Source organism: Pteropus alecto, unplaced genomic scaffold, assembly GCF_000325575.1.
Source record: "Pteropus alecto unplaced genomic scaffold, ASM32557v1 scaffold177, whole genome shotgun sequence".
Taxonomy (NCBI): domain Eukaryota; kingdom Metazoa; phylum Chordata; class Mammalia; order Chiroptera; family Pteropodidae; genus Pteropus; species Pteropus alecto.
This window is the reverse complement of record NW_006442207.1, coordinates 4,430,077-4,455,553: the sequence shown is the minus strand read 5'-3', so window position 1 is coordinate 4,455,553 and position 25,477 is coordinate 4,430,077. Positions and strand designations below refer to the sequence as shown.

The 25,477-nt window shown below is 34.4% G+C and overlaps 1 protein-coding gene across 1 annotated transcript in view; it reads left to right on the top strand.

The window, feature by feature from the left end:
- Positions 1 to 25,477, top strand: part of NHLRC2 (NHL repeat containing 2) — a 56,567-nt gene that overhangs the window by 13,702 nt on the left and 17,388 nt on the right. Inside the window, exons 3-5 of the mRNA XM_006920846.3 lie at positions 10,123 to 10,578; positions 13,362 to 13,483; positions 16,484 to 16,613. Of these exons, the coding sequence (XP_006920908.1) occupies positions 10,123 to 10,578; positions 13,362 to 13,483; positions 16,484 to 16,613 (708 nt within the window). The remainder of the gene's footprint in view (positions 1 to 10,122; positions 10,579 to 13,361; positions 13,484 to 16,483; positions 16,614 to 25,477) is intronic.

The following is a 25,477-nucleotide window of genomic DNA, read 5'->3' as shown; positions in this document are numbered from 1 at the left end:
GCTGGAGTTCCTCAATCCCTTAGAATTTCCTGGGTGATAACAGTGTCTTTTGTTCCAAGGTGACCCTTGGTGCGCTCCTGGGCGAGGGCAGGTCTCCAGAAAGACCAAGCTATGATTAGAAACTTGGAAGTTTTAGCCCCACGCCCCATTCTTTATTAATTCCATTCAACGGAGTTAATGATTGATCATACATACTTATGTGATAAAGCCTGCATAAAGGTTCCTAAGAGTTCAGAGAACTTCTGAGTTGGTGAACATACAGAGGTGCTGAGAGAGTGTTGAGCTTGGAGAGGGCATGGAAGCTCTGCCACCTTCCCCCAAACCTTCTTGCCCTATGCGTCTCTATCATTTGGATAATCATCTGTATCCTTTTTCATATCATTTTGTAGTAAACTGCTAAAGATATGTTTACTTGAGTGTTTTGAGCTGTTCTAGCAATTAAATCCAAGGGAAGGGTCATGGGAACCTCTAATTTGTAGCAAAATCCAACAGAAGTTGTGGATAACTTGAGAGGCCTACTACTTGTGATTGGCTTCTAAGTAGGAGGGCAGTCTCATGGGACTGAGCCCTTAACTACAGAGTCTGTGCTAATTCTGATGAGTGTCAGAATTTAATTGAATTACAGGACAGCCATCTGGTCACAGACAAATGCTTAGTGTGGTCAAAAAAGCACAAATCTGGTGTCAAAAGTGTGAGTGAGGTAATAGCGTAAGAGTGAGAGAGAAACACATGGGAATAGTGTAAGTTTTTCCTAAAGGCCTCCATTTTTATTATAAATATCCAGTTTTATCATACTGTGCTTAGAGTGTAATTTAATTTTATTTGTAATCAATATTTATAAATATTTCATGTATACTTGAGAGAAAGGTGTATTATCAGATTACAATTTGATATATATCAATAAGATCTAATTCTACTTCATTGATTATTATCTTAATTCAGCTTTCTGTATATTCACGTTTTTCTGCTTGATCTGGCTCACGCTGAGAGTGATATATTTTTGCTTTATTAAGTTCCTTCCCTTGTTATATGGATATTCATAACTTTTACCTTTGTCGTGAAGGCTCTTCACACTAAAACATTTCTTCCTTTGTTATGTTGGTATCAGGATCACAACCATTGTGTTGCTTTCATTTGCCTGGTGCACCTTTGCCTATCCCTTTCTTTTTAGCTTTTCTGATTCACTTAATTTTAGTTGAGTCTCAAATATGCAGAACGTATCCAGATCTTTTAATAGATAAATTAAGCCCAGTCACATTTATTTGATAATTGTGTATAATTATTGTTATGTGTATTAGGTTTTATTGTTGTGTTTCTCAACATAATGCACTTTCTTTGCTATTTTATTTTACTAATTTCTTTCGATAGTTAGAAAAGGTTGTATTTTTTCTTTTTTCACTAAATAACTCATTTACTTTAAAAGAGAAAAACAAATGAGTGATATACTACACATATATGTGGCTTATTACGTGCCAGGTATTATGCTAAGGATGTGATATGAATTATAAAAATTAAACTTAGAAATATTATGAAGAAAGTACTCTTATTTCCCATTTTTAAATTTATTTTTTATTGAGATAACATTGGTTTATTATGTAAGTTTCAGATATTCAACATTATAAATCGGCATCTGTATGTACCACATTGTGCTCACCACCAAAAGTCGTTTCCATCTGTCACCGTGCAGTTGAGCCCGTTTACCTGTGTCACCATCCCTCCGTTCTCCTTTTCCTCTAGTGACCACCAATTTGTGTCTGCCTCTGTAAGTTTGTTTTTGTTTTATCTGTTCATTTGTTTTTTTTTTACATTCTGCATGAGTGAAATCATATGGTATTTGTCTTTTTCTGTCTGACTTATTTTACTTAGCCTAATACCCTCCAAGTCTACTATGTTGTCACAAATGGCAGGATTTCACCTTTTTATGACTGAGTTGTATTTCATTGAGTGTGTGTGTGTGTACACACACCACATCTTTATCCATTCATCCTTCGATGGACAGTTAGATCATTTCCATTTCTTGGCTATTGTAAATAATGCTGCAGTAAACATAGGAGTGCATGTATCTTTTTGAATTAGTGTTTTTGTATTCTTCAGAATACCCAGAAGTGGAATAGCTGGATTATGTGGCAGTTCTGTTCTTAATTTTCAAGGACTCTCCACACTGTTTTCCATACTGGCTATATTAATTTACATTCCCACCAGCAGTGTAGAAGAGTTCCCTTTTCTCCACACCCTCTCTAACACTCGTTTGTCTTTTTGATGACAGCCTGTTCAAGCAGGTGTGAGGTGATATCTCATTGTGGTTTTGATTTGTATTTCCCTAGTAATTAGTGGTGTTGAATATCTTTTCATGTGTCTATTGGCTATCTGTCTATCTTCTTTGGAAAAATGCCTATTCTGATCCTCTGCCCATTTTTTAATCACGTTGATTTTTGTTGAGATGTATGGTTTCTTTGTATATTTTGGAAAGTAATCCATTATTAGATATATGACTTGCAGATATCTTTAACCATTTGATAGGTTGCCTTTTTATTTTGTTGGTAATTTCCTTTGTTGTATAGAAGCTCTTTAGTTTGATGTAGTCCCATTTGTTTATTTTTCCTTTTGCTTCCCTTTCCTTTGGAGTTGAATCCACAGAAACATCACCAAGACCGATGTCAAGGAGCTTACTTCCTATGCTTTCTTGTATGTATTTTATGGTTTTAGGTCTTATGTTCAAGACTTTAATTTATTTTGAGTAAGTTTTTGCGTGTGGTGTAAGATAGTGGTCTAGTTTTATCCTGTGGCTGTCTAGTTTTTCCAGCATCATTTATAAAAGAGACTTTTCTTTCTCCATTGTGTGTTCTTGGCTCTTATATCGTAAATTAGCTGTCCATATATATGTAGTTTTATTTCTGGGCTCTCAATTCTGTTCCATTGATCTGTGAGTCTGTTTCTTGCCAGTGCCATACTGTTTTGGCTATTATAGCTTTGTAGTGTAGTTTGAAATCAGGGAGTGTGACCCTCTGGTTTCATTATTTTTTCACAGAATTGCTTTGGCTATTTGGGGTAGTGTGTAGTTTCATATACATTTTAGGATTTTTTGTTCTGTTTCTGTGGAAAATGCCTTTGGGATATCAATAGAAATTGCATAGAATCTATAGATTGCTTTAGGTAATATGGTCATTTTAACAACATTATTTCTTCCAGTCCATGAGCATGGAATATCTTTCCTTTTATTTGTGCCTTCTTCAGTTTCTTTTAACAGTGTCTTAGAGTTTTTCAGTTTTCGTGTCCTTGATAAAGTTTATTCCCAGATTTTTTGTTGTTGTTATTGTTATTGTGATTGTAAATGGGATTGTTTTCTTAATTTCTTTCTCATTTTTTTGTTGTTGTTAGTGTATAGAAATGCAACAGATTTTTCGTGTATTGATTTATACTCTGCAATTTTACTGTATTTGTTTATTTTTTCTAATAGTTTTTTAGTGGAGTCTATAGGGTTTTCTATATATAAAATCATGTCATCCACAAATAATGACAGCTTTACTTCTTCCTTTCCAATTTGGATGCCTTTTATTTCTTGCCTGATTGCTCTAGCTAGGACTTCCAATACTATGTTGAATAATAGTGGTGAGAGTAGACATCCTGGTCTTCTTCCTCATCTTAGAAGAAAAGCTTTCTGTTTTTCACCATTGAGTATGATATTAGTGATGGGTTTATCATATATGATCTTTATTATGTTGAGGTACTTTCTTTCATTCCAGTTTTATTGAGAGTTTTTATAATAAATGGATGTCGAATCTTATCAAATGCTTTTTCTGCATTTATTGAGATGGTAATATGATATTTATCTTTCAGTTTCTTAATGTGGTATATCATGTTGATTGATTTTTGGATATTGAACCATCCTTGCATCCCTGGTATAAATCTCATTTGATCCTTTTAATGTATTCTATTTGGTTTGCTAGTATTTTGTTAAGAATTTTTGTATGTGTGTTCATCAGAGATATTGCCCTGTAATTTTCTTTTTTTGTGTTGTCCTTGTCCGGTTTTAGTATCAGGGTAATGTTGCCCTCGTAGAATGAATTGGGAAGTGTCCCTCTTAACTTTTTTGAAGGAGCTTGAGAAAGATAGGTGTTAAATTTGCTTTTAATATTTGTAGAATTCACCAATGAAGCTGTCTGATCCTGGACTTTTGTTTTTTGGGAGTTTTTCAATTACTGTTTCAATCTCCTTACCAGCAATTGGTTTATTCAGATTTTCTATTCATGATTCAGTGTAATTCAATATGAGTCTAACAGTTTATCCATTTCTTCAATATTTTCTAATTAAATATAGGTATTTTTTAGTATTTTTGTGGTATCCATTGTAATTTAATTTTTATTTCTAATTTTAATTATTTGGGCCTTTTAACGAGTCTAGCTAGTTTTGTCAATTTAGTTTATCTTTTCAAAGAACCAGCTTTTATTTGCATTGACCATTTTTATTGTCTGTTTAGTCTCTATTTCATTTATTTCCATTCAGATTTTTATTTCCTTCCTTCTCCTGACTTTAGGCTTTGTTTTTTCGTTTCCTCATTCCTTTACATGTAAGGTTAGGTTGTTTGAGACTTTTATTGTTTCTTGAGGTAGGCCGTATTCCTATAGACTACCCTCTTAGTACTGCTTTTGCTGGATTCTATAGATTTTGATGTTATATTTTTACTTTCATTTGTCTGTTTTTATTGTTATTTCTTCTTTGTTTTTTTTTTTGTTGTTGTTGTCATTGACTGAATAGTTGTGCAGTAGCATGTTTAATCATTACATATTCGTGATTTTTCAGTTTCTTAAAGTTGATTTCTAGTTTAATACTGTTGTCAGTAAAGGTGCTTGATGTGATTTTATCCTTACATTCATTGAGACTTGTTTTGTGTCCCAACTTAATAGTTGATACTTGAGAAGAATGTGCTTTTCGTTGCTTTTGGGTGAAAAGTTTTTATATATATAAAGTCTGCTTGGTCTAATATATCATTTAAGGTTGCCCTTGTTGACTTTCTGTCTAGATGATCTACCCATTGATTTAAGTAGGGTGTTAAGGTTCTTTACTATATTATTGTGTGGCTGTCAATTTCCCCCTTGCAGTCTGTTAATAGTTGCTTTATATATTTTGGTGCTCCTACATACATATTGGTAAAAGTAATGTCTTCTTGGTGGATTGTCCCTTTTATTATGTAATGTCTATCTTTGTTCCTTTTACTTTTTTTATCTTGAAGTTTGCTTTCTTTTGCATTCTGTTTGTTTTGAGTATCATCTTTCACCCCTTTACTTTCAGTCTATGTTTGAGTCTCCTGCAGGCAGCATATAGTTGGGTCTTATTTTTTAATCCATCCAGCCACTCCGTGCCTGTGCCTTTTGATTGGTGAGTTCTTTCTGTTTACACATAGGGTAAGTATTGATACATAAGGGCTTACGACTGCTATTGGCTGTCTGCTCTATATTGGCATTATTTCTTTTCCTTTGTGTTTCTGTCTGCCATTTTATTTTGGTGGTTTTTTTATCATGTTTTTCTCAATTTTTTTTTTTTGTTTCATGTCTCTGCTCTAGATTTTTGTTTTGTGGTTATTAAGAAGTTTGTATAAAATGTCTTGTGGATAAAATAGTCCCTATTGTGCTGATAGTGTCTTATCTTCATTTGCCTATACAGGTTCTGTTCTTTTATTCCTCTTTTATGTTTTTGTTGTTACAAATTATTCCTTTGTATCTTGTGAATTCATTATCAAATAGAGGTAGTTATAATTATTTTTAATGGTTTTCACCCCTTTAAGCTTTTTGCTGTACTTCAGTGTTTGACACTCTTGTCAGAAATGGCATCACTCTAAGTTTGGCGTACTTGTGTTTTTCATTCCTGGTGGAAGAATTCTTTTCACCATTTCTTGTCAGACAGGTGTTGTGGTGAACTCCAGACAGGTGTTGTGGTGAACTCCCTCAACTTTTGTTTGTCAGGGAAAGCCTTTATTTCTCTGTCATATCTAAAGAATACCTTTGCCGAATAGATTATTCTAGGATGGCAGTTCGTATCTTTCAGTGTTTTGAATTTGTCGTACCCTGTGGTGTTTGTGCTGAGAAATCTGCTTATAACCTAATGGGGATACCTTTGCAGGTTACTCTCTTTTTTGCCCCCCTGCTTGCTTTTAAAATCTTTCTTTATCATTGACTTTAGACAGTTTTAATGTAATATGCCTTGGAGAAGGTCTTTTTGTGTTGATAAGTAGGTGTTCTGTTAGTTTGCGGATTTGGATACCTAGTTTGTTCCCTGTTTGGGGATATTCTCAGCCGTTATTTGAACAAGCACCCAACTCTCTTTTCCCCTTCTTCGAGATACCCATTATCCTTATGTTGCCTTTTCTAATGGAGTCAATTCTTGTAGAATTTCTTCATTTTTGTCTTTTTCATGTTATGTCTCTCCTTCCACCTGAATCATTTCTAGATTTCTATTTTGAGCTTGCTAGTCCTCTTTTCCATGTGTTCTACTCTATTTCCAGTGCTTTCTAATGCATTCTTCTCCTCACTGAGTTATTCTCCTTCAGAATTTGGTTCCTTTTTAGTCTCTTTGGTAAAGTACTCCTTCTATTCATTAATTTTATTCCTGAATTTATTGAACCGTCATTCTGAATTTTCTTGTAGCTTATTGAGTTTCTTCATGACAGCTATTTTCAGTTCTGTCAGATTGCAGTCTTCCATGCCTTTAATTTTACTTTCTGGAGAATTGTAATTTTTTTGTGTGTGTGATACTATATTACTTCATAGTACTTGATGACTTGTTCCTGGTATATTGGAAGTAGTGAATATCTTTCTGTGTTGCATCTAGTTATATTTTAGAACTAGTGTTTTCTACTCTCTACTGCCTTTGCCAGTGGTGTCACTGGTCCCCTTGTCACTGCTTATGCCTCTGAGATCACTTGCCTTGCTGCTGTCCATGTTGCTGCTTCACCAGTACCTCTGCTATTCCTGGTGCATGTGGTTGGAGATTCTTGGAGACTTAAGTCACAGGTGGCTCTCCACTGCCCTGGGCACTGGGGTCTTGGGTGCTCCACAGCAGTTCCTGGAACCTTAGGCCATAGGCATCACCCCAACTGCTCTGGGCACCAGGGTCTTGAGTGCAGTTCTGGCTGCTGGGAAGGCCGAAGTCACAGTTGCAGTCACCGCTGCTGTCAGAGGTGGGGTCTTATCTGGCTTATGGGAGCTGCAGAGGTTCTCGGAGCCTCATGTCACCACTGCCACTGTCACGGGCACTGGGGTCCTGGGTGCAGCCCTTGCTGCTGGGGTTGCTCAAGTGAAGTTGCCTCCACTATGTGGGGGCTGCCTGGGTCTTGGACACTGCTGTGGTTCCTGGAGCCTCTGGTCTCCAATGGCAAGTGCCTCCATGGCACCTGGATCCTCCAGCCATGGGTGATGCCACTGTTCTTAGAGCCTTAGAAAGCGATGCCCGTACCACTGCCATGAACTCTAAAGTCTTTGGTGCAGCCCTTGTTGCTGGGAGGGCTGAGGTCACTGTCAGAGGAGAAGAGATTGACTAGTTCTCAGGCACTATTGGGGTTCCTGGAGCCTCTAGATGCAGACTCCACCTCGGCTTCTGGTGCCTCCCGCTGCCGGCTCCAGCAATGCTATTACCCTGGCTCTGCAGCCCCCATGAGGCCCAGTCCACCAACCTTCACATGTGCAGATGTGTGGATCTCTCAGGCATCCTAGTGTACTATGCAGAGGATTCTAGGTTGGGCTTTGGATGTCCTACTGGTTGTAATTTAAAAGAGAGAAAAAAGGAAGTATGCTAACATCACTCTGTCATTTTTTTATTGGTTATCTTTGTGCTTGTAACTTTAAAATATTAACAGTTTTTACACTGTACTAAGTGCTATGCTAAATGCCTTATACAGATTGTTTTAATCCTCAGAACTGACCTATGAGGCAGTTCCTATTATTTTCCCCATTTTACTAATAAGAAAATCAACGCATAGAGAGGTTAAGTAACTTGCCCAAAGTAATACAGGAAGTCTGACTTCATAGCCCTTGCTATTTTTTTTGAAAAACTTTGTTGTGGAATAATTAACACACAGTGAACTGCACATATTTTTTAAGTGTACATTTCTTCCCACTCCTACCCACCACCCTCTCCTCAGTCTCCAAGCAACCACTAATCACGGTCTTTTTCTGTAGCCGCTTTCTAGATGTTTGGGGGACGGGGGTTGTGTGTGCGGTTTTGAGCAGTTTTTATGTGTCTTGATATAACTTTTTTTCAATTTATCATATTTTTGGTGTGCTAATCTTGAATTCTGTAAATTTATATTTTTAATCAAATTTTGGAAGTTTTGGCATCATTCAAATATTTTTCTCAAACTCACTCTCTTTCTTTTCTTCTGGATTCCAATTGCATGTATATTGGGTCTTTTGAAAGTTCCACGAGACCCTAAGGTTCCGTTCTTTTTTTTTTTTAATATCTATTTTATTCAGATTGGATAAATTTTGCTGAGCTCTCTTTATGTTCATTAACTTTTTTCTTTGTAATCTCCTTTTTACCAGTGAGCTCATCTAGTGAATTTATTCCACTTATGCTATTTTTCAGTTCTAAAATTTTCATTTAGTTCTTTTTTTATACTTCCTATTTCTCTGTTTATATTTCTTATCTTTCATTCATTTCAAGTGTGTTTTTCTTTACCTTATAGAGTATAGTTATCACAACTCCTTTAAAGTCTTCTTCTAATTCAAACATGCTGCTTCATTTTGGTATCTGTCAGTTGTTTTTTTGCCTTGACAGTAGGTCACATTACCTTGTTCTTTGAGTGTCAGGAAATTTTGGATTGTATCTTGGTCATTGATAGCAGACTCTGGGTTCTGTTATAATCTTATGGGGAATATTGATAAGTTTGTTTTAGTAGATATTCATCCCTATTTGTAAGTTTTTCTCATCTTTCTTCAGCTCTGTCTCTCCTTCCGTCAGCCCAGTAATTCAATTCTTAGTTCTCTGGGCATTTGCTATACCTTTTGGGGGCTGTCTCGTGCATATGTAGTTTAGGAGTTAAGCCGAGATGTGTGAGTAATCATACTCAGAAGTGGGGAATCACTTTCTCTGGATTTCTTCCTGTCACGGTTTCTTCCATTCTCCCCAGTTTTCCTGGTTCCTTGGGCCAGAAAGGTAGTGGGGTTTCTATTGGAGTTTTAGCCACCTTTATTGCTCCAACTGAGGCCTAGCCTCAGTGCAAAGCCATGAAAGGAGAAACAGAATAAAACTGGAAACTCACCTCATGTGGTTTGCTTTTCCAGATTTCTAAGTTTACCTGCTTTTGTTTATTTTTCTCCGTGTATGTGTTTTGATTTGGAGTTAATAGTTATAAAAGGAAGGATGGGCTGTCAGGGAGTTACACCTCCCAATTCGTGTCGTTTTATTTCTTCTTCATACTGGTTTTGTATAGTTTTTGGTGGGTGTGTTGGGAGATTCTAATTTACATAGCCATTATTACCTCCACTATCCTGATAGTCAATATTGAGTTTTTTCTCTTAATTTGGCCTAATACTTCTTTTCCCCTATACTGTTTCTGTGGCATATCATATTGAGTAAGTTAAGAGAAATATGTCATTTTTAGTTTTTGGTAGTTCTGCTATCTATAATATGTGTTAGAAAAATTATATCATAGGAATTTTAAATAAAGACCTTATATTATGGAAACATCTTGCTTATATTGTTTTGTTAATCTGTATTGTAGTTAGGTCAGAAATATTTAAGATGTTAAATAACAAAAGGCAGCCATAGTCGCTGAATTTCAGTGGGGCATACAAGTGGGGAAAAGTTAACAAAATTTCAACATCGTATAAAAATAGTGTATTTTTAAAGCTTGTCTAGATCAAGGACACAAAGGATTTTAATCTCGAAATAGCCACATGATTTTCATATGTGGTTTTATGTAACTATCAAGATTGTCATGAGATGTAAATGTTAATTTTTTTATGCTTGTGTTTAAATGCAGTGGAAGACACTAGTTTTGCCTTTTTCTTTTTTTAATCTCTGGGCAGTTTATATTTATTAATGACCCAACAACACCTAATATGTGGATGGTGCGATATTCAGACCTTAATACTTCATAATATTTAAGTTGTTATTTTTTTCATTTAGATGGTCTTTTGATTGTCGGTGTTCACTCGGCTAAGTTTCCAAACGAGAAAGTCCTGGATAACATTAAGAGTGCTGTTCTCCGCTACAACATCACCCACCCTGTGGTTAATGATGCAGATGCCAGCCTTTGGCAAGAGCTGGAAGTTTCCTGCTGGCCAACTCTGGTCATATTTGGACCCCGTGGAAACATGTTGTTTTCTTTGATTGGAGAGGGACACAAAGATAAATTATTTTTGTATACTTCAATAGCTTTAAAGTATTACAAAGACAGGGGACAGATCAGAGATAATAAAATTGGAATAAAACTCTATAAAGATTCTTTGCCACCTTCACCATTGCTATTTCCTGGCAAAGTAACAGTAGACCATGTTTCTAAGAGATTGGTAATAGCGGACACTGGACATCATAGAATTTTGGTCATCTGGAAGAATGGACAAATTCAGTACAGCATTGGAGGTAAAGTTTTTTATTATGATATGTAATGTATTTATTTTATAGTAATAAAGTTCAAGGAAATATATTAAAATTGAAATTTATAAATAAGAACTAATTATAGAAGGGCAATATACCTTGACTTTTAACTTCATGAAATTATGTTACTAATTAATGGACGGATGTCTTCTCACTCTCTCAGAAAACAAACAAAAATACCACAAACCCCATTCAAGTCAAAAGGAAATCTTGTTAGGATTTTTAAGTATATTTGTATATCCTCTCTCCCCGCCACCACCCAAGAAACTGCCACAGATACTGTGTCTTATAAAAGTATTACAGTAAGTCCTCACTTAACATTGTGGATAGGTTCTGCAGCTTCAAATGAAACAGTGTATATAACGAAACAAATTTTACCGTAGGTGATTTGATATTAAGAATTCAGTTCCTATGGCATGTCATCAACTTTATAACAAAACAACACTGAGCAAACCAACTTAATTTGAGGACCTACTCTGTATAAGTTGTGGATTTGGGACTTTGTAAATGGAAGTACACTATTTCAGTTTCCATCAAAATATAGCCAATATCTTTTTTAAGACCAGTACAATACCCTAGGAACTTGAGACTTAGATTACAAAATAAGTAAACTCGGATTTGTACATAATTTTAGTTTTCTCTCTTTCCATAAGAGTAAAAGCGTACTTCTGAATCATTTCCCTTTGAAGCAAAATATAAATATTGTTTAAGCATAGATCATTTTGTTCCATATTTCCCTGGTCTTAGATGTAAAAAGGGCTCTTATTTATAGCTACACAATTAATAAAACCTTATTAATTTTTAATAATTTATTTTTAATAATTCATCTCTGCAGTCCTGCTTTAATAACACATGCAGTATCAGTACATGGAGTAGGGATACCTGCATTCCTAATGCAAATAAAGTAATCATATTCCTAAGCCCTGGTACTATTCTTAGTACGCCATGATATTACTCCTTTAGCTTTTGAATTTTGTTTATTTGTTGTTTTTGTCAGAGTATGTGTGTGTTTTATGTTTATTTTGTTTTAGCAGCTTAGTATTTTGGTTTATAACAGGCAGTTAGGAGAATTCTTACTCAAAAAGTATCTATTGTAGGAGGTTGAATTTAAATGGTGAACAGAGTTTTTAATAGATTCTATAATTTTCAAAATAGTATAAGTGAATATGCTTTTTTGTTAAACAGAGAAACTAGCAACAGGCTAGCTTTCCCAAACATGTTTCTGGGAACACTGTAATCTTGTGATAAATTAATAGTTATTCTGCAACTTGTAAAAAAGAATTCTTACTGTACTTCTCATATCTTTTAATCTGCTAATGTACCTCATGAATATCCAAGAGAGTGTGATAGTACGCAGTCTCTTCGAATCTGAAGTGACCACAGTGCTCTCCCTTCTCCCCACCCCCCAGGAACTCCAACAATACTATTAATAATAGTAGTAATAGTAATAATGTATGCCTGGCATTATTCTAAGTACTTTACCTGTATTAATTTATTTAGTCCTCACCATGCTATGAGTTAGATATATTATTAGTTCCATTTTAGAGGAGACAAACTGAGACACAAAGAACTTGAGCAGATCATCACCTCGGAAATGTAGAGCTGGGATTTATTCTAAGTCTGTTGGGCTCTTGAGTTTATGTTCCTATCACCACACTGTACTACCCCTCTTACTAATATCTTGTGGACAGTGGAATTCTGCAAAGCATTGTTTACTTTGGAAATGCTGAATTAGAGGCTTTAAATGGCTTGTCTTCGGGTCACAGAAATAATATTTCATTATGCTGTGTACTCTCTTGAAACTCCACATTACAAAAATGGAGACATAGTCCATTAAACTAGAATCATTCTTTGTTTCAAAGCATTTATTAGATATTATAGAACTTCATGGCAAAGTGAAACAGTAAATAAGAAGGATTCTTAACTTAGGGTTCATGGACTATTAAGAAATGCTTGAATCACCTTCAGAATCTAGAAACTCCTTGAAATTATGACATTTTATGAGTATGAGTATTTTTCTCCAAGGAGAGGGTTAATAATTTTCATTGTGCAGTTGAAAATCCACATAGAACTTTCGACTACCCAAAAACTTAACTGCTAATAGCGTAGTGTTGACCAGAAGCCTTACTTATAATATAAACAGTCGATTAACACTTATTTTGCATATCATGTGTTATATACTGTATTACAATAAAGTAAGCTAGAAAAAAAATGTTAAAAATCATAAAATACATTTACAATATTTATTGAAAAAAATCCACGTCGGAAGCTCCTTTACTAAATGGGATGCTGCCCAATTCATGAATCATTCAATAAAGCAAATTAGACCTTTAAGTTAAGAAGAAAAAATCCACGTGTAAGTGGACCCATGCAGTTCAAACCCATGTTGTTCAAGGGTCAGTGGTTTTATCACATGGGCATATCTTCCAAAATTGTTAAATATTACTCATCTAGATGCTAAAAGATTAAAATTATATTTCTTTCTAGTCAAGGTAATAGGTAATTAAGATGCTTTTAAAAGTATTTTCTGATGCATGTTCCTATGCTGAAGTGCACTAGTAGCCATTATCCAATAAGTCCTGTCATTAGCGAAGCTTGCTACTCTTGAGAAAAACAGGTGTCTTCGAAAACATTTTAGAGTGAAGGTAGAAACACCATGTTATTTATTTTAAAATCCAGCTCTAAATACAAATTTTATTTTTGGGGTTTGATTTTGAGATAACTTTTTCAGTGGAAAAATTTTGTCTTATGGCTGTCTTGTCTTTTAGGACCCAACCCTGGAAGAAAAGATGGAATATTTTCAGAGTCAACTTTTAATTCTCCACAGGGTGTAGCCATAATGAATAATATCATATATGTGGCAGATACTGAAAACCACCTTATAAGAAAGGTAATTTCCCATTTAAATAAAGTTTTAATACTTCTAATCAGAAAAACTGATATTTACTTGCTACATCGAATATTTAAAGTGAGAGGATAATGCCTAAATACCTCAGATCATCCTTATTCAGCTGTTTTCAGAAATACATGTTTTAGTTTTATTCTTAGGTATTTGTTTTTCTGTACATCAGCCTGTAGTTGTCAGAGAAGACAAACTCATCAATCAAGTCCTTTTTTTTGTTCTGTATTTCAAAGTCATGCGCCTGATCACCCAAAGCTCCTCATTTTGAGGTATTTTCCTAACTGCTATTTACAAATTCACATTTTGTCCTTTTTCAGTTAAATTTTCTGAGACCTAGGAAAAAAATCAAACACCACTGCCTGCTGCTTTTCAGCTCTTTTGCTTTGCCTGGAAATACTTATCAGCCAACTAGTCTTAGCTTTTGTTTTATGTCATTATAAAAGGTAAAAAAAAAAAAAAAAAATCTCCTGATATATATTCCAGCTCCCCAGAGGTTGTAATCCAGTGGCTTTAAGTTGCCTTCTTTTTAGAAAATAATTAAGTTTATATAACCCATCCTGCCTATATAGTGTTTCAGATACTTCTCTCTCTCTTTCTCTCTCTCTCTATTGACATTTATGCTCATTTATTTAACTGTATTATCACCTAATATATATAATAGGAAAAAACCATATCTAGAACGTATAATGTAAATCTCCATGAGGGTACAAAATTTCTTTACTGCTGAAATCCTAAGCACTTAGGAGAAAGTCTGGCCCACATTAGGTGTTCAGTAGAGATTTGTTAAATGAGTTTCTGAGCAAATAACATCTTTTTAATGAAGCATTGTCTAAAGTGTATATTTCTCTTAATAGGGAAAAGTATTACATGAAAAAGATTTTGTGGATTTATAAATTAGATTTATTTTTTGAAAGTCTCTATTAGAGACTTTCCTTTTAGAGACTTTAATATGCAAATATATTGGTGGGGGCTGTATGGGCAATTCTCTAAGCTTTGATCAAGGATCCCTTTTTAGGCAGAACTTTTTATAGGACTAATGAGTTTATGGTATGTACTTTGGGGGAAAGTGGTTTTTCTGTTGTTACTAAGACCTTCAGATCAGTATTTATTTATCATCTTTTTGGGGTTGTCTGCTTCTATAATTTATCATAGCATCCTACATATCTAACAGGGTATTAAATTTAACCTGCAACATTCAGGAAGTACTCTTCCTTTTTTAATTGTACGCAATGTCTCTTGCTTTAGAACATAATGGATTTTGGAGTATTGACTGCATTTCAAATACTTTTTAAGTAGCATAATCACAAATTTAGGTTACCTGGAGTTTTTTTTCTGTTATATGACTTAGTGTCTGCAAAAATAGGAAATGAGGTGGAATTATCATCTTTTCCTCTTTTTAAAAATATTTTAAGTCCTCATTTGCAGATCATTTGCAGGATTATTTGATCATAATCCTACATTCATAGGTCACAGACATCATCATTCCGTGCAGACGTCTCACATTTAGAATAATTTACTACTTAGTTTATAAATTCCTCTCCAACCGCATTCCCATTTCCCCTGTATAAACACACCTTAGCCAGCCATTTTGACACATTTAATTCATATCTTTTTATTTGTATATGACCTTGTAAAACATGCAGTATTTTGTGTACTTCTTTTTTTAACAACTTTATTGTGATATATTTTACATAGCATTAAATTCACCCATTTCAAGTATATAATTCAGGTATCCATCAGTGGAAGATATATATGAACCATGGTATATTCTTATGATGGAATACTGCTCAGCAATAAAAAGGAACAAGCCACTGAGACATGAATAAATCTCAGAAGTATGTGAAATGAAAGAAGCCTCACACAAAAAAGCCAGTACTGCATGATTCTATTTATATGAAGTACTGTTTGTCTCTGGGGGGCAGGAATGGCTGGAAAGAGGCATGAGGGAACTTTCTGGAGTGAAAGTAACATATCTTTATGTAAGTTGGGGCTACACAGGTTTTTGCATTTATGAGAATTCATCAAATGATAAACTTAAAGTTTATGCATTTTATTGTAAGTTTTGCCTCAAAAAAGGAAAAAACTGAAAAAATATAGAACTCTAGGTAATGATAACGAAATATTTAGGGACAGTGTACTGATGTTTATGATTTACTTTGAAATGCATCAAAAATATAAATGGATTGAGAGATTGATAGCTGGATAAAATATGTGATAAAGCAAGTAAGCGAAATGTTGATAGCAGGTGGTGGATATATGAATGTTTGCTGCAAAATCTTTTGAACTGTTCTGTCTGAAAAGTTTTATGGTAAAATGTTGGGGGAGAGTCTCAGAAGAAATGAGAGCATCTTTTTTTCAGTAGAATGCATTAGTTTTTCAGTTTATGCACTAGAGGCAATACAGTGTAGTAGAGCTAGAACTGCCTGGCTTCAGATCCCAGATCCTGGACTTATTAGCTGTGGAATTTTGGGAAAGTTACATAATAATCTGCCCCAGTTTCCTCTAAAATTATGAAATCACATTCATAGGGTTATTATGAGGATGGATGGATAGATGATTCTTGGATCAGTGCCTAGCATATGTTAAGCTCTATATGTGTCAATTACTAGCCAAGCAAAACTGAAATACGGATATTTAATTTTAAGGAACACTTGGTTTTTTTCTATATTTTGCTTTAAAATTTCAGTTTTCATTTTAAAGTATTTTATAGTTAAAATGCAGTCAACACCAGTTCTGATAGAGGCATCAGAGAGGGATATAAGTGGAAATTGGGGGAATGGATGGGTGAAGAAATGAAAAGTACTGAATTTTGTGCTTTTGAATAACAAGGTCGCCCTATATTTGGTTAGCCTTTTTTTTAAGCTTTGTTTTTAAAACGAAGAATATTGATGTTACAGATGTTTTCTATAGTTCTATTGAAAATTTTCATGTACCAAAATTTAAAAAAAGGAACATGCATTGTATTAAAACGTGTATTAATTTCTGTAGATTGACCTAGAAGCTGAGATGGTGAGCACCATAGCTGGCATTGGAATTCAAGGCTCAGATAAAGAAGGTGGAGCTAAAGGAGAGCAGCAGCCCATTAGTTCCCCGTGGGATGTAGTTATTGGAACATCAGGTTTGTAAACTTTTAATATTAAATACAAATAAATTCTGCTTAGTGTAAGATTAAAAAATTATTCTGGGGACATTCATTTGGATTAATTTTATTGCTAGTTCTTTTATTCTTTTATACCTGTGGCTTGGGATTTGTTAGTTGTGTAAAAACAGTAATACATACAAGATAGAATATGTTATAATTTATAATATTACACATTATATTTTATATACAAGATAGAGTATATGTTACTCTAATATTAAAGAATTTTATTTTAGCTGCAGCTTTCATTAATATATTTCTGAATATTCTCAAATTGGAAGAATTATAGTTTCAGAACTTCAGAAGATTATTCATAAACTGTACCATTTAACAATGTTCTTTTTATTCTAATTTGAAAAAGAAATAAAAGACAGCTGCTTTTTTTTTATATTTAGACTTGTACTGAAACATGGTAGCTTCTTTTGAGCAATTAAAAAAAAAGTTTACCCTACTGAATTATGTAGATATTGATAATGCATACGATTTACTTTTTCTTTACAATCTTTATTATTTATATGAATTGACTATAAGATAATCCAGGAGCATAAGTTCTCTTATTTTTCATTGGCCCTCAGTGATACTGAGATGGTTATTTACATGTCTAAAACCAGAGTAATGAATAAAGTAAGTTAATAGAATACAATGAAAAATGAATTTGGGGCTGAAAGGTTTTTATGGTCTTAATATTTTTATAGCTCGAATAAGCACCAGTTTAGTTGAATGGCTTTACATTAGAAATAATTTTCTATTCCAATTTGCTTATAATTCAAAGACCTTAAATTTTTTATTATGATTCACTTTTTATAAAGTTTTTATTATTCATAAAATGAATGAACTTCTGGTACTACCTGTACTTAATATATATAACTTAGTTATTTTGTATAAATTATTTTTGAGATTTTCATGTTTGGAATTCTGTGTCCTAATAATCATGAGTTGTTTTAGTAGCTCATAGTGGGGAAGGAGTTGGGAAGGGTAGAGGGAGCAGTACATCCCAGGTGCAGTCAAGAAGGGAATATATTTTATGTAGAGAATTTAGCAATAGTAGTAAAACCACTACAGCTCAATCTTTTTATCACCGTGCATCGGCAATTCTAAATAATTTCAGAGTTAAAAATACTCATTCCCACTAGGATCTACCTACCACTCCTGCCTCTCTGCCTTTGGTGCACCACTGAGCTATTTCAACATAAATCTTACAGATGGAAAAGTAATCTGAAACATATTAGTAAAATAGTCAAAGTGGATGAGAATTGTTGCCTTGAGATGCTCTTACCCTCCCTAGAGGAAAAAAATATATCTGCCTTTACTATGTGAGCCCCCAATGTTTTATAGGTAATAGTCCATATAGAGTTCAGTCATCAATTTTTAGATTTTGCAACTTAAAGCCTCTTTTTACTGTCAGTAATTGCCACAATAATGCTTCATAAGAAATCATCCCCAAATTCATATAACCTAAACCTTTGTTTATTGGTCACATATGGGGTTAGGGTCACCTGGTCAAGGCTGAGGCTTGACTTGGTTCCAGGTGCTTCTAAGGTGCAGATCTCCATTTGTTTCTCATCCTCCTTGGACCAGCAGCATCTGAGGCATATTCTTTTGGCAAAAGGCAGAAGCACAAGAGACTAAGTCCAGTCACACATCTTTTAAGCCTTTGTTCATGTCATATCTGCTTACCTATTATTAAAGCAGGTTACATAACTAAGCTCAAAGTTATGGGGCAGAGGTAGGCACTTTGCCTACAAAAAGTCCATGGCAAGGATGTGGATGTATGATATTACTACAGAGGAGTGAAGAGTTGAAACCAATAATTCAGTCTGTTATATACATCAGAATTTACATTGTTCATTAACAGGATGTTCTTTACTAAGTTGAATTTATTTAACGACCAGAGAGTGCTTAAATATTTTTCTAGGCTAAAAGTTTTTCAACCATACTTTATGGCATGGAATTTCTAGGGTTTTTTTTTGTCTCATATCTATAATGTATCTAAATCACTTTCCAAGAAAACCTTGTCTCTATTGACCAGTACTCCCTCAGCTTCCAGTTGGAGTGATGTGCTATTTGCGGCTTGTGTCATTAAACTCAGTTTTAAGTAAAGGAAGTCCTGCCTTACTTAGCTCAACAGATCATTATAAGCATGTGGCTCTGCACTTACAGCTTAAAATAGCTTCACTTCAGGTCCTTGCAAAAGGAGTAATCTTGAATGCACTTAAGCTCAGTACCTTTCAAAATACTAAGAGAGAATGATTTTCAAGCACTGTATGAAGGACCTATAATCACAATGACTACACTAACCCGAGAGTTTTTAGCCATAGGTTATATACCCAAGGCGTTCATGGTTAGGTTTCATGAGGTACTTAAACTTCCCATACCTTCTATTTAAAATTTGGGGGATTGGTCAGATTCTCTTCAGAGTTCAAAGTGGTATGTTACCCAAAAACATTTTAAGAGCCATCACTTTAAATTATTCTAAAATCTAATCTAATCCTGGATTAATGTATATTGTCAGAGTATGTGGAAATTGGATCATTGAATATTTGCTCTCCTTACAGTTGTTTTTACTAAACTATATTTTGGCAACATGCCATTCATTAAAAATATATCGACACATAAGCATCACATTCATTTATATTGATGTTTGTGTATGTGTTTCGTATTATGTATTTCATCAAAACATAGCCCTATGGGACTTGTTCCTGTTTTTACTATAGTATTTGCTGGTAGTTTCAGTTATTACCTTAAAAATAACCTCTCTGTATTATAGGTAGTTACACTTTTTCTTAAGTATCAAGTTTGTTTTTAAGCTCCTGGAAAATTTGACTATCATAACTGTGTTTGCCTTGTTCTATGGACTGCTAGGGAACTTAGAGACAAATTTATCTTTAGCAAAGGACAATGGAAACATGACATTCAATTTTTAGTATTAGTATGGCTGTATCTCTCTTTTCTTCCCTATTTACCTCTTGCTTACATTTTCTTATTTTAAATGTGTTTATCTAATCAAGGTTTATTTCTTTATAAGCTACTTTAATGTTTTATATAATAAAAGTAGAATTAAGTAAATACAGTAGAATCCTTTACTGAAGTGATTATGATAATTGTTCGATTAGAAAAAAAAATCTGTTAACTATGGGAATCATAAAACTAAAAATGCTTTGTTTTAATTTGAGAAATATAAGTGTACAATTTTTAGCCAAGATTTTGATGTAGGACCACACCTAATTTAACAACAATTTGACTTAGCTACTTGCCTTTATTGAGTCTTTCCAGAGTATTCAACTTTATTTTCATAGAAACAGCTTCCTTTTTGCATTTATATTAAATTGGCTCAGATATATTTAAATTACATAATAGTAAAACTGGTTTAAACAAATATGGGTTTAAACGCAACTTGAAGGGGATTGTGGCTGAGGAAAATTGTTCTTGTAAACACTAAAGTTTTTTAATGCTTTAAGAATTTTATAGAATGTTTCTGAAATTCTACCGTAGTTAGCAATTTGAGAGTGGATGGAATTATCAGGAGGAAAACATGAAAAATAGATTAGGTGTTGTATCTTCATACATTAGGTTGTTCTTCGAGGTAAATAGTGAAGCATGGCTACACCTAGCAGCATGGACAAGTATCAGGAGTCGGTTGAGTAAAAAAAGCAAGTTGTTGAAGAGACCTACAATATGATTTCTTTTATAGAAAGTTCAGTAGCAAGCAAGGCTAATATACTGAGAAATCCATCCACACATAGTAAAATAAATATAAGAGAAGAAAAATGAAAAACGAATTTTTAGATTAAATGCTTCTGGCAAGAGGAGGAGGGGAATCTGGTCACAGAAGGATGCACTAGGTTCTGAAATGTTTTCCTCTCGAGCTAGGTGGTGTGCGTATGGATGTTTAGTTATTAAACTTTATAACATTCATTCATATGCATATTTAATTAAAAACTAAATCTTATTAAAAGCAAAATAGATTAGGTAAAGAGAATGAAAAATAACAAAGACAAATGCACAGTTAAATACATACCCTACCAAGCGACCCAGTTAATAAAACATACTTCAAGAAGAGATTAAGGAAAAGGACTTGAAAGACCTCTGATTATTTTAGACATACACTTAATGTGTAAATATATGGGTGCATTTTAAATAGCATCTGAATATTTAACCTAATTATGCCATTACAGTGATAAAATGCGTAAATAATTAGCTTAAAGTGATTTTTACAAAAGTGATTGTTTCATCTTCATTTTGTGATTATCACGCCAAATACGGTCAGAACTATATAATGCACTAAAAATAATTACTACAGTATATTCATTTGGTCAGCAGAAACTGTCATGTTTCTAATATGCATGACTTAACTTGTGCCAGACAAGAACCTCTGTTAGTCTCTACATAGACTTTACCTGATTTTAAATCATTTATACAAAGGATAATGTGCCCGAATCCCATTAACCTTCTTTGGCCCTTTAATCAGTATTTTCTCTACATGGAGGTTTAGCTATTCTTAGACAACCTTTAATGATCAAAATCGAGCTATTTAGTATGCTGATCTTATAATCTACAGTGTTGGTACTTATGTGTTTAGATAGCATGCTTCTCAGAGTTCCATTAATATGCTGTAAAATGCCATAGCAAACATTAATCTTCTGCCACTGAATTTCCAAAGTACCCCTTTTTTAGTGTGCTTCAAATAAATATATAAAATATATTTTTTTAGATCCTCTAAATTAATCAGATGATGCAGATTTTTTTTTGAGAAATTTTATACAATGTGACTAGTATGTTTTTATTAAAATAAAAGTAATTTTTTTTTTCATCTAAAATTTGAGAGATGATTCTTATACTGTCTTACCACATTGGGTATTTATAAGATTTTTTTTTAGTCAGGTAATGAGGTATTATTTACAGAAAATAACATTCACCCTTATTAGTTATAAGTTCTATGAATTTTGACAAACACATACAGTCTTATAACCATTATTACAATCAAGATAAAGAGTATTTCCATCACCCCAAAAAGTTATCTCGTAATTTTTCGTTCAGTCCCCCTCCCGCAACTCCCACCACGTACCTCAGCCACTGGCAGTAATGTTTTTCTTGCTCCTCAGTATAGGCTTTTCTGTCTGGCTTATTTCATTTAGCATAATGCTTTTGAGATTCATCCTTGTTGCATGTGTCAATAGTTTGCTCTTTTTTTTATTGCTAAGTCGTATTTCATTGTATGGCTGCACACAATTTGCTTATTAATTCATCAGTTGATAAACATTTCAGGTGTCTGGTTTATGGCAGTTATGATTAAAGCCTCTATAAATGTGTACAGGTTTCTATGTGGACATACATATTTATTTCTCTTGGACAGATGCCTCAGAATGAAATTGCTGGGTCATATGATAAGTGTGTGTGTAATTTTAGAAGAAACTGCCAGACTGTTTTCCAAAGTGGCTATTAAGAGTCCTGAGTGTCCTTCTGGAGTATTGCTTCTGCCTAAAGAACTTCCTTTAACATTTCTTGTAGCACATGTCTGCTGACAGTGATTTCACTTGGCCTTTTTTCGGCAGGGGGAGGCAGATGGCGAGGGGAGTCTGGAAAAGTATTTAGCTTTCATGTTTGAAAGATGTTTTTACTCCGTATATGTCTGAATTAACTTCTTTTTTCTTTGATATTTTAAAGAGGTCATCGTATTTTCTTATAGCTCTTAGTTTTAAATAAGAGGTCTGACGCTTTTCCTAGTTCCTTTGTATATAAAGTGTGATTTTTCTCTGGCTGCCTTCAAGATTTTGTCTCTCAGCAGTTTGATATGTCTAGAAGTATCCTGCTTAGGATTCTGGAGTCTGTGGTTTGATGTCTATTATTATCTGTGAAAAATTCTCACCATTATCTCTTAAGATATTTTTTCTACTCCTTTTTCCTCTTTTGGGGATTTCAGTTACTCATATGTTAGACTCTTATGTGGTATCCAACAATTCTTACATATTGTATTCTTTTTATTGCACCCATTTTTTTCTCTTTATGTTTTGATGTGGATAATATCTATAGAGTCATTGTTTCCTCAGCTGTGTCTAATCAGCTGATGAGCATATCGAAGGCATTTTTCATCTGATATTTTTATAGCATTTCCATTTTACTGTCTTATAGATTCCGTCTATCTGATGAAATTCCTCACCTAATTAGGTATGTTGGTCACCTTTTTCTCTAACTTACTGTAGTAAGCATAATAATTTCAAAGTATATGTCATATAGTTCCAAACTTCAGGTCATCTCTGAGTCTGTTTCTGTTGATTGCCCTGTCTCTTGAAAATGGTTTTGATTTGGTTGGGTTGGGTTGGGTTGGGTTGGGTTGGGTTTTTTTGTTTAGTTTTTGCTTGCTTTGTGTCTTCTCATTTTTTATTAAATTCCAGTCATCTTGTGTAGAACTTTAGAAGCTGAGATTGATAGTATTTATGCAGTTCTTATGGGAGGTTGAGTCAGTGCAATCAGAAGCTGGGCTGGGTCTGGGTTTAATTATTCCCTTGAGTTCTGTTAATTCACCATACCTTTTGAATTCCTCTAGCAGTGGGCTGGTGTTGCCTAAGCTTGGGGGCGTAGATTCTGGAGGGTTTTTCTCAGCATTACTATTCCTCCCTCAGCTTTCAGTCATCCTGCATAGCGAGCCACAGAGTGGTTCTCTCTCTTCACATTTACAGCTACCCCGGGGATAAACTGCTGCATTTTGTCATTCTGTACTAGGTTGTGTTGGGGCTAAGGGGAAGTGCTCTCTGTTATTCTGATCAGCCTCAGTATTAGGGAGGCCCTGTGTGCATGAGCCTTCTTGAAAGGCCCTGTGTGCATGAGCGTTCTCTCTGGCAGCTCAACTGCCTTGTATCTCTGAGTGGTTTTGAAGAGTTTTCCTATTTCTCCCTCAGGAGTGGGTAACCTCTGCTTGGTGTTATTATGGGATCTTTGGCCAAAGACAATTCCCTGTCCTTCTCTCAGAGGTAGAGAGATTTTTTTCTTCTACTCTTTCTCCAGTTGTCTCATTGGTCTTTTCCTGTGCTCTGGGCGGGTGACAGCTTTGCTGCTTTTTCCTAGTGGCTTAATGCTTTGCTTCATAGGAGGTTTAGAGACTGTGTAGAAAAAACTATTTACACTAATGGCTGGTTTCACAGATGCTCTTAAGAGGGTTCTAGTCAGTGGGTTCTATTTTTATCATAGTTACGTAAAATAACTCAAAATTTTTTAAAGCTGGATTGCAGGTAATGTTTTCATTATCATGTTTCATGTGCTTATTTTATTCCTGTTTTCTGAAGCTATTCCACTAATCCTTATTGATGAGTATGATGGGTTTTGCCTTTTAAAATACTTCCAAAACATTTTTAGCTTTTAGCATTGTCCTTTTTTAATTTGTGACTGTTGAGAGTCAGTGATATTAAGTGTACTCTTAATTTAAAATTGAAATGTTCGTGATTGCCACACTCTTGTTGGAATAAAACTAATACCTATACTCAGTGATACAACTATGTGATTTAGATTTCAAAATCCAGGATGAATAGCGTAAATAATATAACACTTGTTAGTTTGATAGACATTATAAATGCCAGACTACCTTTTTCTATTTTTTTAAAACTCACTTTATTTGTAAGAACAAACTCTTCAGCCTTCAGTGAAATGATCAGGCAGGATAAAAACTTTAGAGGTGGTATAGCATGGTAGTCATGAGCATGGACTCTGGAGCCAGGCCGCTTGGGTTCTAATTAATTTCACATTTTAGTAGTTGTGTGACTTTGGACAACTTACTTAGACTATTTATGCCTCAATTTCCTCAAGTAAATTGAAACTACTAAATTTCAGAGGCTTATTGTGAGAATTACGAAGATTAATGTTTGGAAAGCACTGCCGACTTCATCAGTTGGTACGTGGAACCTCAGACACCTGAATCCTGACTTGACACAGCCTGTGCATCTACGCTTTTCCTCATTCCTCGGGTTTCTTAAGGAAATACATGCACAGAGACCAAGACCAAATAGATGTTCACTCTTTATTACTGTGAAGCTTTTGCCTTCATACAGTAGACCTTAGTTGGCCTGTTTGGAGGACTCTTTATGGAGGCCTGATGTGGTCTTTCATTCACACATATGCCAACACAGCTCTCCTCTGGCAAGGTAGAGGCTTTAAAAGCATGTTATCTTCTAATAATTACAGTAGAGGCTTTAAAAGCATGTTATCTTCTAATAATTAGAAATAATTCTGTTTCTAATCTTTATGCTTTTTTCTTTTTCATACTTGTTATACAAATTAGGACCTTCCTGTGATGCTATGTAAGTGTTGATAGCAGCTATCCTTGTCTCATTTGTGTTCTCAGGGGACTATCTTAGTCAGCTTGGACTGCCATAGAGTACCTCAGACTAGGTGGCTTAAACAACAGAAATTTATTTTCTCACAGTTCCGAGGGCTAGAAGTCCAAGGTCAAGGTGCCAGCATGACTGGTTTCTGGAGAGCTCTCTTCTGGCTTATGGACAGTTACCTACATACTTTGTCCTCACTTGGAAGGGACAAAATAAAATAAATGTGAAAAGCTTTGATCTAGTTTTAAAGTGATTAAGTAGAGACAGTCTCCAGAATATGTGGATGTCACTGTCACTTTTAATACAGTTTGTGTTTATAAAAATATTTGACGATGAAAAATTAAATTGAGATAAACTACTTTCATTTATATTTCATAGGAGAGCAATTTAGAATACAGAGAAAGAGGCAACATGTGAAATAGATTTTTCCATTGGACTGCCTAGGTTCAAATTCCAGTTTTTTCATTTGCTAGCTATGTGATCCTAGCAAGTTACCTGACCTCTCTAGCCTCAATTTTTTCATCTGTA